A 17,601-nucleotide genomic window follows, 5' to 3' on the forward strand; every position below is an offset into this window, starting at 1 on the left:
TCAGGTCATGATCCTTAGGGTCCTGGGATTGAGACAGGCGTTGGGCTCGCTGCCCAGGGGGGAGCCTCCTTCTCCCTCTCCTCCCCATCTGTGCTCTCTCTTGCTATCTCTGTCTCTCTCTCCCTCAAATAAATAAATAAAAATCTAAAAAAAATAGTGGTTTTCTAGTGGCAAACACATTCATTTAAGTTTAGTATTGTGTTCCCACGATGGAAGTGTGAAGGAGATATTACTTACACTTATTATTACCCCCTTTTACATTTGGGAAAATGGAATTGGTCTGATTGACTTTTCTACCTCCCAGTTTAGCAAGTGACAATTAGTAATTAAACCCAGGACTTCAGACTTTAAGTATCAGTTTTTTTGTTAAATGAGACTTTCTTTTCTTTAAGTTGCAGTTCAAAAGAAAGAAGTAATCGTATCCATTTTCTATAAATGTAATAGATACTCTGTCCTTACAGATAACATGTAATTCATTTTATAAACACAATTATAACTTCAGAAAATAGTTCACAGTAAGACGCAGACTTTCTGCTGTATTAAAGTGTGTGTGGATTTTCAAAAGTTGACTTCTGTGCAGCTTCTCAAGGATAGGTTGTTCATACACCAGTTCCTGTATAACTCGAGGGGGCCAGTGTGCTGTAGTGCAATGGTTTTCACCCACCAGTGGGCATAGGAATTACTTGGGAGTTGAATAGCTCTGGAGAGCTCAAGAAGCTCTCCAGGTAGTTCTGGTAGAAGTGGTCCAGGGACAATCCTTAGACAAACACTGGCTTTAGAGTTTCACACACACATATCTGTTTCATGAGGTAGTGGTGGTGATTTGATATATGATATTATTGTCCTTCTTGGGACAAAACCTGGTACATAGGAAATGTTCAGAATATTTCATTCATATATATGGCTTGGGTGACAACTAGGAAGCCAGGGAATACTCGTTCTTTCAGCAAAATTTACTGAATTCCTGCACCATTCTGGGTCTTTGGTTACAAAGGGGGAATGGACACATTCCTCACTTTCGTCGAGTTTGTTTGATTAAGAGACTCATTTTAAAGCTATAGTTCTTCCTTTGTAAAAAGTTGTAAGATGAAATGAATATTAAGAACATGTTTGTATACTCTTTTGACCTGTAAATTAAAAAGTCATTTTTTATTTTAATGAGGATTATAGGTTAAAAATATAGCCTGAATATTATTTCTTGTTTTATTGTTGCTCTAAAGCTGTATTTTCCAATACAGTGCCACTAGAGACTTGCAGCTATTTAATTTAAGTCAATTAAAATTAAATAACATTAAATATTTATTTCCTCAGCTGCACTAACCACATTCCAGGTGCTCGATAGCCACAGGCAGCTAGTGGCTGCTATATTGGGAGACAGAATATTTCCATCATCATAGAAAGTTCTGTTTGGCTGTGTTGCCCTAGAGTCTAGAACAAAGCAGGGAATTTTTCCAGTTGCCTTGATCTGTAAACTGATTTTGAGATAAATATTAGCAGTGTCCTGAGGCTGTCATTTTAATGCTTAAGTGCATTAATAACCTTTCAGCTTGACCAAGCCCAGAGCTAGTATCGATTTCCCTGAACAGTTTCATTATACAGCAAGTGCAATCTAAGTGCTAATATCTGGGCATTTTTTTAAACCTTCAAGTGATATCTTATTGCTCTATGTAGAGCTTTTTGTGTATTTTTGTATATGTGAGAATTTACCACTGTAAAGTTATGATTGCGTTAAATTTGTATCTAATAAATTTGGGGGGGCAAAGAAGAGTTGCATTTGTACCTATATTTCTAGAATTTACAATATTTACATGAAATAATTTATGTATAGAAGCCAAATTCAAGAGTAGTAAGAAGTTGGATTAACACTATCTGATCAGTATTCTATATAAAACCCCACTTGTACTTATAAAATACCAATTATGATACATTTAGTATTTTGACAATTTTAAAACTAAACATTTATTCAGTATATGTTATTTTTTGTTGTTAAAACTCTGTAAAATGGTGTAGCACCTGCTACATTCTGATGTCTAGGCATCATTTTTCTAATGCATTTTTCTGTGCAGAGTTCAAAAAACAGTCTGCAAGAGGAGTTGACTTTTCACCTCTTTTTCCTGCATGTATCTAGATATATATGGGGGGGTGTGTATGTCTTGTGTCTTTCTTTGGGTTTTGGTATTGTCCCTTTTTAAGAAGAGAAGGAATAGGAGACTGATGTCATTTGGTCCCAGGTCACGGACCAGAGCAGTGAGAATAGGCATTCTCTCGTACACGTCTGCCTCCATCAGTGACTCTCCCTCTTTCCAGATCACTTACTTCAGCCTCTGGTACCACAACAAGCAAAACCAGCGCCGGTGGGTAGATCTGGAAAAACCTCTCAAGAAGCAGCTGGATAAACACGCCGTAGAACCGACCGTCTATTTTGGAGTGGTGTTTTATGTGCCTTCGGTTTCTCAGCTGCAGCAGGAGATTACCAGGTGAGAAATAACATGCTCTCTGTTTTTAGGAAACACTCTTAATGAGATGAAAAAAGGGACACCGAGGGACACTGAGGTTAAGGTCAGGAGATCAGACTAACCGTGGCCTCCAGCGCCCATGTGCAGCCACATGATTAAATGGCGGCCACGGTCTGTGGTTGTCTGAGGGCTTCCTTGCCCAGAGCAAGAGTTTCAGTTTCGCACAGACTGGCCATTAAAGGGGAAGATGATGTTTTTCTCTGGGCTGTGAACTCCTCTTGTAGTGCTGTCCTCTTCAAATTTGTTCGTTTGTTTGTTTCTGGTCTTCGTAATGCTGAAACGAGAGGAGATTTTAGAAAGTTTCAGAATCTGTATTCTTTCCTCAGGGAAGTGTGCAGAAGGGTTCTTAAAGTTCTCCGACTGCAGGCGCTGTGTATTTTGTAGATAGTTGGGAGGGTACAAGAAGAGGCCAGTAAGTGCACTTAGAAGGGATCAAGGCAGAAACGGAAGAGCATATTCAGGAGTGGGATAGAGGAACGAAATGTTTGTTTTTTTCTTGAAGACAAACCAAAAAACAAGGAATAAAATTTGGGATCCATGAGTTTTTCTTTCAAGTTCTCCCAAATCCACCACTACCTTATCTTTGGAACCCTATTTAATATTACTTTTCAGCCAAGCTGGGCTACTTTCAGTGCCCTGAACATGCCACATGCCTTTTCATCTTTGGGTTCTAGATTTATGTACTGGAATCCTACTCATCCTCTGAATTTTAGTTTAAAAGTCACCTCCTGGGGCGCCTGGGTGGCTCAGTGGGTTAAGCCGCTGCCTTTGGCTCAGGTCATGATCTCAGGGTCCTGGGATCGAGTCCCGCATCGGGCTCTCTGCTCAGCGGGGAGCCTGCTTCCTCCTCTCTCTCTCTGCCTGCCTCTCTGCCTACTTGTGATTTCTCTCTGTCAAATAAATAAATAAAAATAAAATCTTTAAAAAAAAAAAAAAAAAGTCACCTCCTCCCTGAAGTTTCTGTGGTCCCTAGGCTGGAATGAGCTTTGCCTTCTCTGGACTGCCCTACAGTTGGCTTGTACTTGTGTTAGATGGAAGTTGTTACAGCCTTTTGTTATAGTTATTTGTGTACATATGTTATCTTTTTCTTGGATTTTAAACCTCTGTTTTCTTTAGCTTTACCTTTCCTACAGTATCTAACACAGTGCCGTGTAGATAGTGAGAACCTGGTACTGCCCTGTGTTTGTGTAATGTTCTTTTCGAGTACTGAGTTTGCCAGTTAATTATTGCAAGAAGATAGAAAATCAAAGAAGCAAGAATCAGGTAGTAGGGATAAATATGCACTGACTATAAAACTGAGATGGGATAAAAATATTGATGAGAGAAGTAGAACCAAGGAGGAAAAATAACAACTGATCACTGACTCATTTATTTAAACATTCATTGAGTATATAATATGGTGTGATGTTAAGAACTAGCTTCCTTACCTGGGAGATGAATATACAAGTGAATAGGCTTTAATCCTACCCTGGAGGAGTCCTGTGGAACTGACAGCCCATGTAGATAAACAATTACAGTTTATTATGATGATAAATGCTTTAATTAACGCTAGATTCCTAGGGGTGGGGCAGGTGGGGGGAACAAGAACTTCAAGAGGAATTTTCTAGTTAGAGGGATTAGCTTGTGCAGAGTAGGGGAGAGAATGAAAGTCACTGATGTTTTCCAGAAATTTCAGATATTACCTGGAACAGGGAGAGGAGATTTGAAAAATAGGTATGTCCTAGTCATAAAGTCATGGTACTCTGAGGAAAGACATTTTTGAATTTTAACGGAATGGAAAGATGACATTTGTGTTTTACCAATGTCGCCCATCATGGAAGGCAGCTTAGAGGTGGCAATATAGTTAGGAGACCAGTTAGGTAGGAACATGCTATAAACTAGACAGGAAGGAGAGGGAGGGCCTGGTAGATGCAGTCAGTAGGAGTGCACAGCGATGAGGTGGAAGAGAGCCTGTTAGAGAAGTTGTTGATGAAGTTTGGCTGCATGTAACAAAAGCCGTAAATATCTTTCATTTCTTAAAGGAAGTCCAGGGGTCAGCCACACCGAGCTTATACTACTCCACAAAGTCTTCAGGGACCCATATTCTTTCTTACTGTTCTGCGTTGCTCAGCATGTTCTTTCCATTCACTACGGAATCTCGTCAGAGAATTCTAGAGAAGGTCTAGCTCTCACATTCGTACTCCAGGCAGCAAAAGGATAAAATGGGTTCCACTCTCAGCTAAGTCATGTTCCTTTAAGACGCCTTCTCAGTTCCTCAGTCACACTAGCCACATTTTAATCCTCAGTAGCCACATGTGGCTAATGGCTCCCATATTGGACAGGACAGATAGACATCACTTTTATCACTGCAGGAAGTTCCTTAGACAACACTGCCCTGAACCTAACAGTTCACAGGAAAAATCAGAGACCAGATGAACATGTTAAATAACTCTACAAGAGTGCAATCAGACAAATCCAGAATGTAGGGAATTCTATATGACCCATCGCACTATTTTGAATACAAATGACATGAACATAAAGAGGAGGAATTTTTCTTTTCAAAATTAAGAGAGAACTGTCAATCGAATGTGGCCTGTGGAACTTTTTTTTTTTTTTTTTTTAAGATTGTATTTATTTATTTGAGAGAGAGAGAGACAGAGAGAGCATGAGAAGGAAGGTCAGAGGGAGAAGCAGACTCCTGGTGGAGCTGGGAGCCTAATGTGGGACTCGATCCCAGGACTCTGGGATCATGACCTGAGCCAAAGGCAGTCGCTCCACCAACTGAGCCACCCAGGTGCCCTGGAACTTGTTTAGATACTGATTTTTTTTTTTTAGCTGTAAAAATAGATTTTTGAAGGGCGCCTAGCTGGCTCATCCAGTAGAGCATGTATGTGACTCTTGACCTCAGGGTTATAAGTTCAAGCTCCATGTTGAGTGTAGAGATTACTTAAAAATAAAATATTTAAAAAATGCATTTTTGAGGCAATCACAACAATTGCATATGGACCAGGTACTGGGTAACTTTAGGACATTGTTGCCCATTTTATTGGATATGTTAAAAACATGTGTGTGTGTGTGTGTGTGTGTGTGTGTGTGTGTGTGTGTTCTTTTTAAAAGCTTACCTTTTACGGATATCTACTAAAATATTTTAAGTACGGTGCTGTGATATCTGAAATTTGATGTAAAACGCTTGGGTGGGGAAGGGGAGACAGTAGAAGAACAGGGCATGGGTCAAGTTGATGTTTGAGGCTGTGTGATAAGGATGTGTGGGTTCACTGGACTTGTTCTCTCTATATGTTTCCAAAATTCCATAATAAAACTTAAAACATAAAACCTTCACATTAGCCTTCTAATACTAGCCTAAGAAAAACAAGTGAAGGAAAAAGACTACATTTCTATATATATTATTTGAAATTTCTATTGGGGAGAATGGGGCAACCTATTTATTATAATTACTCAATGTAATATTTCTTGTGTAAAAATATTTTATATTAGAAAGTTGATAATTTGGTAAGATTTAGATAAAACATCTATTTAGTTTTAATCAGCATTTGACTTTGGGCAAATTTATGGAATGCTTGCTTAGAATTAAGATGTGCAGTTTCTTGAATTCAGAACTGTTTGTAAGGAATAAAAGTTTGCATGTTACATTTTATTGCTGCGCTGTATTTTAATTCTTTTTATGATAAACATTGAAAAAATATATTTGTAAACCATCCTTAGCCTCACCAACATATTATCATTTTAACAAAAAGTGTTCACAGAAACTGGTAATGCCTTTGAAGTAAAATTTCTTGGCCCTTTCATGTAAATACTTAAATATATACATACCTGTATGCATATACACATACATGTATATAAACATATATAGAGATATATGCATATCCATATATATCATACACCCTGCTTGCTTCCATTAAAGGATTTTGGGAACAAAACAATGAGATAATAATAAAAGCAACCATTTCCCTTTCTTACTCAATGTCAGGCATTGTTCTAAGCCCTTTATATTTAATCATTCATAATCCTCACGAGTCCTACAAAGTAGGTATTATTGTCCAGTTTGTAGTTGAAGAAACCAAGACACAGAAAGGCTAAATATTTTGCCCAGGGTTATACTGCCAGTATGGAGCTGGGATTTAATTTAATTTAATTTAATTTTTTAAGTTTTTTTTTATTTATTTACTTGACAGACAGATCACAGGCAGGCAGAGAGAGAGGGGAAAGCAGGCTCCCCGCTGAGCAGAGAGCCCAATGTGGGGCTCAATCCCAGGACCCTGGGATCATGCTTTAACCCACTGAGCCACCCAGGCGCCCCTGGAGCTGGGATTTTAAACTCAAGAAGGCTGCCTTCTGAGTCTTTGCTCTCAAGCATTGTATTCATATGGACTCCAGGATAAAAAAAAAAACCTAAAGAAATGTAATAAAAATACTAGAAAAGTCCTTAACTGGAGATTTGTGACAGTTAAAGACATGCACTTTGAGGCCGTCCTGACCTGGATTCAAACTGCAGCTGAGGCTACCTTTGCGGATGTGAGCATATCCCTTCATGTCTGAGCTTTGGCACAAGTAGCTGCCATTATATGGTGGAGCTGGTGGTTAAGAGGGTAATGAGAGGGGGAAGCAGTGTGCCTGTGCCTGGGTTCTAACTCCGAGCTTCATGGCAGTCAAGGCAAAAGAAGGAATATTCTGAGTCCCATCATCCTTTATCTGATAAAAAGCATATCAGTTTGCAAACATGACAGATTTTCTTTTTTTTTTCTTCTTTTTTTAAAAATTAACATATAATGTATTATTTGCCTCAGGGGTACATGTCTATGAATCATCAGTCTTATACACTTCATGGCACTCACCATAGCACATACCCTTCCCAATGTCTATCACCTAGCTACCCCATCCCTAACCCCCACACCCCCAGCAACTCTCAGTTTGTTTCCTGAGATTAAGAGTCTGTTACGGTTTGAATGTGACAGATTTTCTTGGTGTATCACTCAAAAGGAAATTTTCAGGTGGGATTTTATAGAAAAGACATTGAACCGGCAATGAACATTTGAGAGTAAATGGAATCAACTCTTATAACAGAAAATTGTAATACAAGGCAAAAACAAAAAACAACAAAGAAAAACACACCAAAAAATAGCACATGTCTGTGGGAGACTAAATAAATTTGGTCCAGGTATGTTGCTTCCCATGATTTGGTTTAAGGAAAGAACCTGGATTATTTAGAGTGGTGTATGTTCAAGAGATAGACTTCTCTCAGTACAATCTTCTTTAAATCGGCTTCTGGAAGGAGCTGCTTCATAGAAGGTGTGAAGTTTTCTTCTTTGACAAGATCCCAGAGCTATCAGCGTTCTGCTTCTCAGTTGAGGGAAATGGATCGATTCTGCTACTAGCAGGCGGAAGGGGATCAGTTGGATCCATATTCTTATCTGAATGGATGGTGTTTTGGTGAGGTTTTTGGGTAATAAAGAATGGAGACCTCAGAGCTAGCTAAAATAAAAGAAGATGATAGTATGATAAAAGGAGATGAAATGATGAAAGGGGAATTCTAGTACCAACAGCGACTAGGTTGTACTTCACAGATGCCAAATCTGGGAGACATCCTGGATTCAAGATGGCTCTACTGTACAGGCAGAGCATTGGTGGATCTTCATCCACCATTGTACCCCAGCATCTAGAACAATGCTTGACGTGTAGTAGGCCCTAGGAATTACAGGTTAAATGAATACATAAAAGGAAGGCAGCATAAGTCACTGTAGAACTTTATCAGAATAGAGTCGTGATACAGATGAAACACTGCTGACCCTGCGAAGGGGTGACCATACCCCTTTTTTTACTGGTGATCATTAAAACCACAGATTTGCCCAACTTCATTCAACATGCTACACTGGGGAGCTGGAATTTCACTAGATGTGCTTGACTAAAGCTTGTGCTGGTGATTTGTGCCCCAGAGGTTGAAAGTGTAAACAGAAGTAAACCCACATTACAAGAATATTAAGAAAGCATCATAGCAGCTGTTCTTTTGGAGAGTCCATCAAAAAATATTTTAATAAGAGCCTGATCTGAAATATCAGGAAGCATTTTCTCTTGGTTTTACTATTTAGGGCTAGGGAACCTCTATCAGAACAAGTAATTTCTATCAGAGTCTTGTATTACTGAGTTACTAGTCAGAGTTTTTAAAGTAAAGATTGGCCATGGATTGTCTGTGTCTCCAACTAAACAGAACAAAATGTAGGAACTGTCTTACAGGGCATTAGAAAGGAGACCAATTGTCTTCTGGGTGGTTGTAGCTTTGAAATAACTACAGTTAAGCATAAGGAACTCAAGAAATTGCTTACATTGTGTTTGTGTATGTGCCCACATGCATGCCCGTGTATGTGTGTGTAGGTATAGATATGGTCAGCGGTATTCTTGCCATTTTTTGAAGCCATCTGGGGTTAAGGTTTTCTTTGACTAGTTTATGATCCTCTACCAAATTACTGTAGAATGCATTGCCTCTCCACTGGAGGTCATATTGATATTGACTTTTTAAAATTGACTTTTTTGTAGGTATCAGTATTATCTGCAGCTGAAGAAAGATATCTTGGAAGGAAACATTCCTTGTACATTAGAACAAGCAATTCAGCTAGCAGGCTTGGCTGTTCAAGGTAAATAATGACAGTTGATGATGTAATACATATATCAGATTAAGATGTGTGTTATAACCAGGGCGCCTGGCTGCCTTAGTCAGTGGAGCACGGGACTCTTGATCTCAGAGTTGTAAGTTAAAGCCCCATGTTGGGTGTGGACATTACTTTAAAAAAAAAAAAAAGATCTTTAAAGAAAAAAATGTGTGTTGGGGCGCCTGGGTGGCTCAGTCAGTTAAGCGTCTGCCTTTAGCTCCGGTCATGATCCTGGAGTCCTAGGAGATGTGGCCCCTTGTCTGGCTCCAGGCTTAGCAGGAAGTCTGCTTCTCCCTCTCCCTGTGCTCCATCCAACTGCTCATGTCCTCTCGAGCACTCTCTCTCTCCCTTGCTCTCTCTCTCTCCCTTGCTCTCTCTCTCAAATGGATAAATAAAATCCTTTAAAAAATGTGTGTTATAACAAAACCAGCAAGGGATTCTTAAAGTTACTGACTTCCTATAGTAGTGTTTATGTATTGGTGAAATCACTTTTCTTGCAGGAAAAAATGAATTTGGGTTACTTCTGTGAAATAAGAGACTTTGGAAGGGTAAGCCTGGTAGCATATGTCAACAGTGCAAACAGACCACCATTAGAGAAACACACATACACAGTTCAAGGAATTTTTTTTTTTTTAAGATTTTATTTATTTATTCGACAGAGAGAGATTACAAGTAGGCAGAGAGGCAGGCAGAGAGAGAGGAGGAAGCAGGCTCCCTGCTGAGCAGAGAGCCCGATGCAGGACTCGATCCCAGGACCCTGAGATCATGACCTGAGCCGAAGGCAGCGGCTTAACCCACTGAGCCACCCAGGCGCCCCACAGTTCAAGGATTTGATCTATAGCTAACTAATATTTAGTTCAAGGGCTTGATCTATAGCTAACTAGTATTTTAGGAAGTGAGGTTGATGAAGTTATGTTTACTTATACTTTTTTTCTTTAAAGATACGTATATTAATTTTTTCTGAGAGAGAGGTGAGGGGGGCAGAGGGAGAGAATCCTCAAACAGATTCCCTGCTTAGTGAGGAGCCTGATGCAGGGCTCAATCTTAGGGCTCCGAGATCATGACCTGAGCTGAAATCAGCAATCGGGTGCTTAACTGATGAGCCACCTGGGACCCTTCTGTTCACTTATACTCTAAGTATACCTCATTTATTGGGTTTCTTTCTTATGCACTTGTCCTGGATTATAGGGCATTATCAATCATAATAGATAAAGTTTTGCATTTCACAAACAATTTTGAATGTTTGGTTCTGTTATTTTTCATGTCTAGTCAATATGTATTTACCTATATATATATACTTTGGGAAGACTTATGATGGGGCATTATTTCAAATGATAACTGGCATTTAATCTTGGAAACTAAAACTTAATCAGAATAATCACTGGCTTTAAGAGTTTTTCATAAGATCTTTGCTGAGCTGTCTTTTTTTTTTTTTTTTTTTAATAACAAACAATCTCTAAATAAATACATCTGAAGTGATACATCTTGAAGTGATGTGATTCCATTCCCTAGAGGTGATCATTGCTATGAACAGTTTGGTTTCTTTCTGACATCTTTCTATGCATAAATAAGTAAGCACATGTGATTATAGGGCAGATTTTGTTTCTTTGTTAATTATTAGAAATGAGATCATAATACATGCAGTTTGTAACTTATTTTTTCATTTTATTAGTAGGCATTTTTCCAAGTCAAACACAGGAATCTACCTAATTAATATTTTTTAAAAAGATTTTTAAAATACACACTTTATATAGCTGTAAGGCATATTTGACCTCTAAATCATAAGTGTACTATCTGTATTCTGCATATTGAATTTAGTTGTGCATGCTTCCTGTGCAAATTAAATATAATTGACATGAATATTTGTCATTTTGTATAGCTGATTTTGGTGACTTTGATCAATATGAATCCCAGGACTTTCTTCAGAAATTTGCCTTGTTTCCAGTGGTAAGAACTTCTTTTGACACTGGGGTTTTTATAAATAGTTTATTTCCATATCCTTAATAACCCCTGAAATGAAGTCCGTATGGTAGACTGGCTAGGCTGGAATAGGGCTAAAACAGTTGACTCTTATAAACAACTCAAGTGTAAATGCTTCCCTTGTTGTAGTCACCAGTCTTTGTAAACCCACAGAGAGGGAAGGTGTGCATTCCCTGGGCTGCAGCCAGAGAGATTTGTTTTGTGCTTGGGTGTGAGTCTAAGAGAGAGATTCCCTTCCACCTTCTGAGGAACCACACAGAGGTTTTGCTTTTTCCTGAAGGCTCAAGACCTCACAGTTCTGTGGCAATGAGTGTGGCTTCTCAGTAGCAGTGTAAAAAGTAGACGGCAGGGAGACAGCGCTGTCTACTTTTTAAAGGCACGACGGATGTGACCGACAGGAGAACCGCATTGGACCAACCAAGGGAGGTGGCACGATGCGCTTCTGAGCATCCACACAGCCAGCCAGGGAGTGCCCAGGCTGTGCGGGGCTCGGAACTGGCCGATGGGCATTACCAGCCTGAAAGAACGCAGCTGGAACCTCTCCGGGAGGAACTGGGAGGGCACGGCGGGCAGGGCGGGTGTTTGGCTCCTGAGCAGAAGCTGCTTCGCTCCTTAGCAAGATCATGACCACCGGCTTCAGCAGAACCCCCCCACAGACCGACACTAGTCCGAATGCTGCCCGAGAGCGAGGAGAGCCATGAACAGTCAGTGGCTTGTTCACACACTTCACATACTTACGGCTGTGTGTTCTCTTCAGGGGTGGCTACAAGATGAAAAAGTATTGGAAGAAGCAACCCAAAAAGTGGCCTTACTGCATCAGAAATACAGGTAACGCTAAGAAATAAGAAATGGCGAGCGTCCGGAAGCAAAGCGGGGCTGCCGGTGAACTCGGTGTTGGCACAGGACCCTTGGCGCTTTACCGCTGCTGCCGCCGGGACTGCGATGCGGGGACGGGGCACGGGGGGCTGCCCCGAGCAGGTCCGGGCATCAGCTCGCCTAGTAGCGGTTTACCGGCGATCTTACAGATTGGAGAAACCAAGCTCAAAAAGACTAGATCACTTGCCCACAGTTACATGGGGTAGAGATGGGATTTGAACCTAGGTCTGTCTGATTATATCCTATTGTTTATCCCCTTGCATTAAAAATAACCTTTGGATGGGGCACCTGGGTGGCTCCGTTGGTTAAAGCCTTTGCCTTCGGCTCAGGTCATGATCCCAGAGTCCTGGGATCAAGCCCCACATTGGGCTCTCTGCTTGGCAGGAAGCCTGCTTCTCTCTCTCTCTCTGCCTGCCTCTCTGCCTACTTGTGATCTCTGTCTGTCAAATAAATAAATAAAATCTTAAAAAAAAGGATAACCTATGGTCTTTAGTCTCTCGCCCCTCAAATCTATATAGTTGCTCACTAAAGATTAATCTTAAAATATCACTTTCTTTTCATCTCCCTTCCTTTCCTTCCCAAGTGTTCATGACTCTTCTCTGGCTTTCCCCTAGCCTGAGTTCATTAGCGCTGCAATTAAAGGCTTCCCCCAAGTTGGTCACATCCTGCCTTTCTAGCTTCGTTTTTTGCTGTCCCAAATGAACCTTTTTTTCCCCTGACTAGTATAATAGATCCTTCAGGCACACATCACCCTATCTCTTGTTACTTGCATGTACTCGTTTGTGCATCTTTTTAAAAAGGAAGTTTAGGAGGTGCCTGGGTGGCTCAGGCGGTTAAGCAACTATCTTTCATGCTCATGTTGTGATCCTAGGGTTCTGGGATTGAACCTTGCCTCCAGCTCCCTGCTCAGCAGGGAACCTGCTTCCTCCCTTCCCCCCTGCTCCTTCACAGACTCTGTCTGTCTGAAATAAATAAATAAAACCTTTAAAAAAAATAAAAAGATAGCTTAGTACTATTGCTCTGTATGAGGCAGGATGCTGTGGCATGAAGATAAATAGAATTCCCTACCATCATAGAATGTATTCCCTGCTTTGGAGTCTAAGGGGTGGGCTGGACGACCTAGCGGGATAGTAATTATAAACTAACAATGTGATATGAGCGCAGTGGGGGAAGTGTGCATAGAATGTACTGGGTCTGCACTGAGCAGGGGCATCTGACTTAGACCCAGGGAAATCATGGGAGCTGACAGAGGAGTGATACACAGGTCAACTCTTCCAAGATAATTAGGGATTGATCAGGTGCACGGGTGAATGACAGGTGTGCTGGAAAGAGGGATGCGTGTGCGCAGAGGTAGGGAGGCATGAGGGAGCACCATGGCTTGGTTGCCATGTGGGCTGCCTTGTGGATGTGGAGGAGCAGCAGAGTGAGGCCGGGAAGGTGAGTCTCTGTATAGTTGAGCCCCATGTGGCCTTCTTGCCTATCCTTGTCATTTATAGTCTTTTAACCCTTATTTCCTGGATCAGTCATTTGGCATTTAGCACATGAGGCTTAGTATTGCCTAATATTTTGGATAATGAGCAGTTACTGAATGGTTTAGAATGAATTCCAGCTTTCAGTGAAGATTTTTGCGGAGTTTTATTCCCTGTGTCCCCCTTGCCTGCCTGAAGTACAGGAAGAGGATCTTTATGACTAACCCTTAGCAGGCAGCACTGTGCTATGCACGTAGCTGGTTTTCAGTCGATGTTGGTATAACGAATTTCAGATGCCTAAAAACCAAAATGTTTGTGGAGGTCTAATGCAAAATTGGTATGTAGCCTTTTAGAATTGCCTTTTGTTCTTTTTTCCATTTTTGGTTTGGTGATTGATCTCACATCTTTTGGGTTGCAGAAGGCTCACCGCTCCTGATGCAGAAATGCTGTACATGCAGGAGGTAGAGAGAATGGACGGCTACGGAGAAGAGAGTTACCCCGCGAAGGTGAGCATAGCCCGGAGGCCGGGCCTCTCCAGATTAATGTTGAGAGCTTTGAGAGGATAGCGGGGAGGCCCGGGTACACCCTCCCGTGCAGAGGCTGGAGATGTGCAGAAGCCTGCATACTTGAAAGCGAGATCCTGTGACCAAAATGTCACAGTGAAACACATTCCTGTTTGGCAGTTTGTTCTTTGAAATGCTCTTGAAGTGGAGTTCCTTAAGGAGCCCAGGGCTTTCTATTTTCATATCTATTGACAAGGTGATGCCTTGATTTCTTTCAGACTTTGCCCTCCAGGGTAGGTCTTCTGAGCATCTTCTGTCTGGGAAACCAGCCCAGGGAGCTGGGCGTGATTGTCACAGCTGTTGTGCGGCTGGTGCCGGACTGCTGCTTTCTGTGCTTTCTCCTTCCAGGATAGCCAAGGCAGTGACATATGCATTGGAGCGTGTCTTGAAGGGATCTTTGTGAAACACAAGAACGGAAGGCCTCCTGTGGTATTTAGGTACTTTCCTTATGTCCTTCTGTGCGCGGTGCGTGGCTCCTCCTGGTGACAGGTTTTAGTATCTCAACTAGTAATGGCCCACAAGTCTCTCCCCGAGTCTCACTAGGAAATGGAAAGATGCCCTTCCGAGAATAAAATAACCCCCCACTGCAGTGGTCCTTTCATGAGCCACTTTCTTGAAAATCAAATGTGTGGAAAACTGCTTGTGAGGATGGCCTGCTTATGAAATGCTTTAGGTGTCTGGCCCTTTTCTTACCATATGGAGGCCATTCTTTGTTTCGATGTGAGTTTTTAATTCCAGCTCCAGCTTCTAGGACTGTCTGTTTGTGGAAATCTGGGCCTTTTTCTGACTCTAGTTATGTACCAAAAATTCCTTAAATATCAACTTTTAAGAAAATTTCTTTCTTTCTTTCTTTTTTTTTTTTTTTTTTTGGTTAAGCTAAGTTCAAATACTTTTGTATAATGTTCTTTTTTTCCCCCTGATTGTAAAAATGTGATACTAGTCATTTGTGGAAATCTTAGAATGTATGTAGTGAGAAAGAAGAAAAGGAGGCTCTACGGAAATATGCCAATAGTGGCTGACCCCAAAAGTGAAATTTCAGGTGGTTTAAATTTCTGGGTTCCAAATTATATCTTAAAGATGGCAAATTGGATCATGTTGCTCAGTCCCTCCTTTTGCATTCCTTAAAGTCCATCCCCTAGAAGATCCAAAGTGTCATTTCACAGAAATAGTTCCAATTTTACTGAGAGCCTGTTTACTTTGATTCTATTCCTGATGAAAAATTAAAAGTTTATATTGTTTTTGTAGAGCAGTAAAATATTATACCCTTTTTGGTTCTGAGTTCCTTTATATTTAACTATTTACTGAGTGCTCGTGCTAAGTGCTCTCTGTGTGTTTTCTCATGTGGTCTTCACAGCGCCTAGCAGAGGATAATTGAGACTTGGAAAACTAAGTGATTTGCTTCAGGTCACCCAGTTACTAACTGGCATGACCAAGAACTCCAGTTTTCCACTTCGGGTGGCTCTTAACCACTGTGTTAAATGGTTATGAAAAGGAACTTAATTCCCCACAACTCAAGCTCTCTAAAAACCATCCTGACTGTTTCTTCTTGAGAACTGGTTTTTTCCTTTGAAGATTTTTTTTTTTCCTAAGCTGACATTTTTTATTTCTTTTGCTTTACTGCTGGCTTTGGGGCTCAGAATTCTCCATAGCAATTATGACCATGGAGAGTGTACCTGGCTTGAGGAGCAGACACCCAGTCCTAGACCATCTTGCCCTGGGTTGGGCAGTACTCCTCATTTAAGTCTTCCCAACTTGTGACTTGGGGACAGGGGCCAGAGAAGGATCTGGACTACACCAGATTGGGCAGGACTAATGGTGCCCAAAGGGCCACTTGAAAACTGAAGCCAATCAGCCAACTTCTATCTCACTGGATAGGAGTTTTTAAAATTGCCTTCTTTTGTGTGATGCCAAAAACCTTTAGGTTTAACAATTAAACATTGAGGGGCACCTGGCTGGTTCAGTCGGTAGAACATGTGACTCGTGATCTTGGGCTGTAAGCTCGAGTCCCATGTTGGATATAGATATTACTTAAAAATAAAATCTTAAAAAAAACCACAACGAACATTGGATCACTGCAAATTAATTTTATTTATTTAAATAAATTTAGAAGAAATAAATCCAATGTAATGGAGAAGGATAAAGAAGAGTAAATTTTTTGTTTCAGACACATTTTCCCTTTCATAAAATCATATAGTTATGTAATAAAATATTAACATGTAAAATCTAAATGTCAAATACAGTTAAAAAATATAAGACAGGAGTTTGAATCCCAGTAAACTCATCCAGAGCACTTCATGCTTTGGGTTCTTGGCATTTGAACTTTTCACCTTCAGGCTTTTAGAGCCCCAGTCCTCCACCTTTGTGCCTCACTTTTGCCTTGTATACCTGCAGAACTTAATGATGCTTGCTTGCCTCTCTCTTCTCTCTCACCCACCCTCCAACTGTGTCCATTTGAGGGAAGCCCTGTACTGCACCTCACTGATCTTAGTATCCTGGGGACCTAACACAGTTTCTGGCATTGCCTATAATGGGTGCCCTTGAAGATGTTTGTTGAATGAATGAAGGAGGCATTGACAACCAGCTAAGATAGGGATCTTTAATCCAACTAATCTGGTAAATGAGGATAAAGAGATCTTACATATTTAAGTACTCTTTGCCTTTACTTAGTCTACGTGTATTTACTTTTTGCTATTGTCACTTCAGTGAGAAGATGCATGTTAGCTGATTAAAACAACTGTTTTCTTTCTAAAATCATTAACAAATGTTAGCTTGACAACCTCAAGCTTGAGAAGGAAAATCATATATGCTATCTTCCAGGTAGAACTCACATTGCTGTTTTCAATTTGTTGTTCTTTAGGTGGCATGATATTGCTAACATGTCCCACAATAAGTCCTTCTTTGCATTAGAGCTGGCCAATAAAGAGGAGACCATCCAGTTTCAAACTGTGAGTAAACATTAAGAATCTATGTGGAATGTTTTTCCCAAAAGTTAACAGGTTAGCATTTCTTTGTGTGTGTTGGGGGAGGGAGGTGACATTAAAATTGTAATACATAATACTTACATAAAATGTAAAATTTTATAGCATTTTGCTTAATAGCCCTTGGAAAAAGTAGTTGCTTAGTCAATACTATTGAATGAATGAGTCCTTGGATAAATACTATCTAGTATGATGATTTTTAAATTAAACCTAAGGGACTAAATAGGCGAGAAAGTAAGCACTGATACCTTAATTTCCATTGCTAAGCGAAGGGCTCTGTAGAAATACTATTTCACAGTTACTCAGTTTTGCTCTTGACAAAGGCAGTATTAAGTCACTGACTCAAATATCTTGTTTCAAATTGTCTTTGCCTATCTTTGTCAAAATAAAAGTTGATTATTTTCATAATTTTAAAATTTCGATGTTACTTTCAAACAGTTTCATGGAAGAGTCAAACCTTAGAATGGTGTTCTTTGTTTTTGTTTTTGTTTTCGGTCTTCTTAATTTAAATTCCAAGTATGGCATTTGTATGTTAGGCACAGCATTGGAAAATGAAAGAACCACAATGTGTTTAAAGT

At 40.3% G+C, this 17,601-nt stretch overlaps 1 protein-coding gene across 3 annotated transcripts in view; it reads left to right on the forward strand.

The window, feature by feature from the left end:
* PTPN21 (protein tyrosine phosphatase non-receptor type 21) overlaps nt 1–17,601 on the forward strand; it is a 77,810-nt gene that overhangs the window by 29,880 nt on the left and 30,329 nt on the right. For all 3 annotated transcript variants that reach the window (XM_059182591.1, XM_059182592.1, XM_059182593.1), the window contains exons 3-9: nt 2,308–2,477; nt 9,045–9,142; nt 11,037–11,104; nt 11,895–11,965; nt 13,901–13,988; nt 14,394–14,482; nt 16,903–16,990. In XM_059182591.1, coding sequence (XP_059038574.1) covers nt 2,308–2,477; nt 9,045–9,142; nt 11,037–11,104; nt 11,895–11,965; nt 13,901–13,988; nt 14,394–14,482; nt 16,903–16,990 — 672 coding nt within the window. The remainder of the gene's footprint in view (nt 1–2,307; nt 2,478–9,044; nt 9,143–11,036; nt 11,105–11,894; nt 11,966–13,900; nt 13,989–14,393; nt 14,483–16,902; nt 16,991–17,601) is intronic.

The sequence above is a fragment of the Mustela lutreola genome, chromosome 7, assembly GCF_030435805.1.
Source record: "Mustela lutreola isolate mMusLut2 chromosome 7, mMusLut2.pri, whole genome shotgun sequence".
NCBI lineage: Eukaryota > Metazoa > Chordata > Mammalia > Carnivora > Mustelidae > Mustela > Mustela lutreola.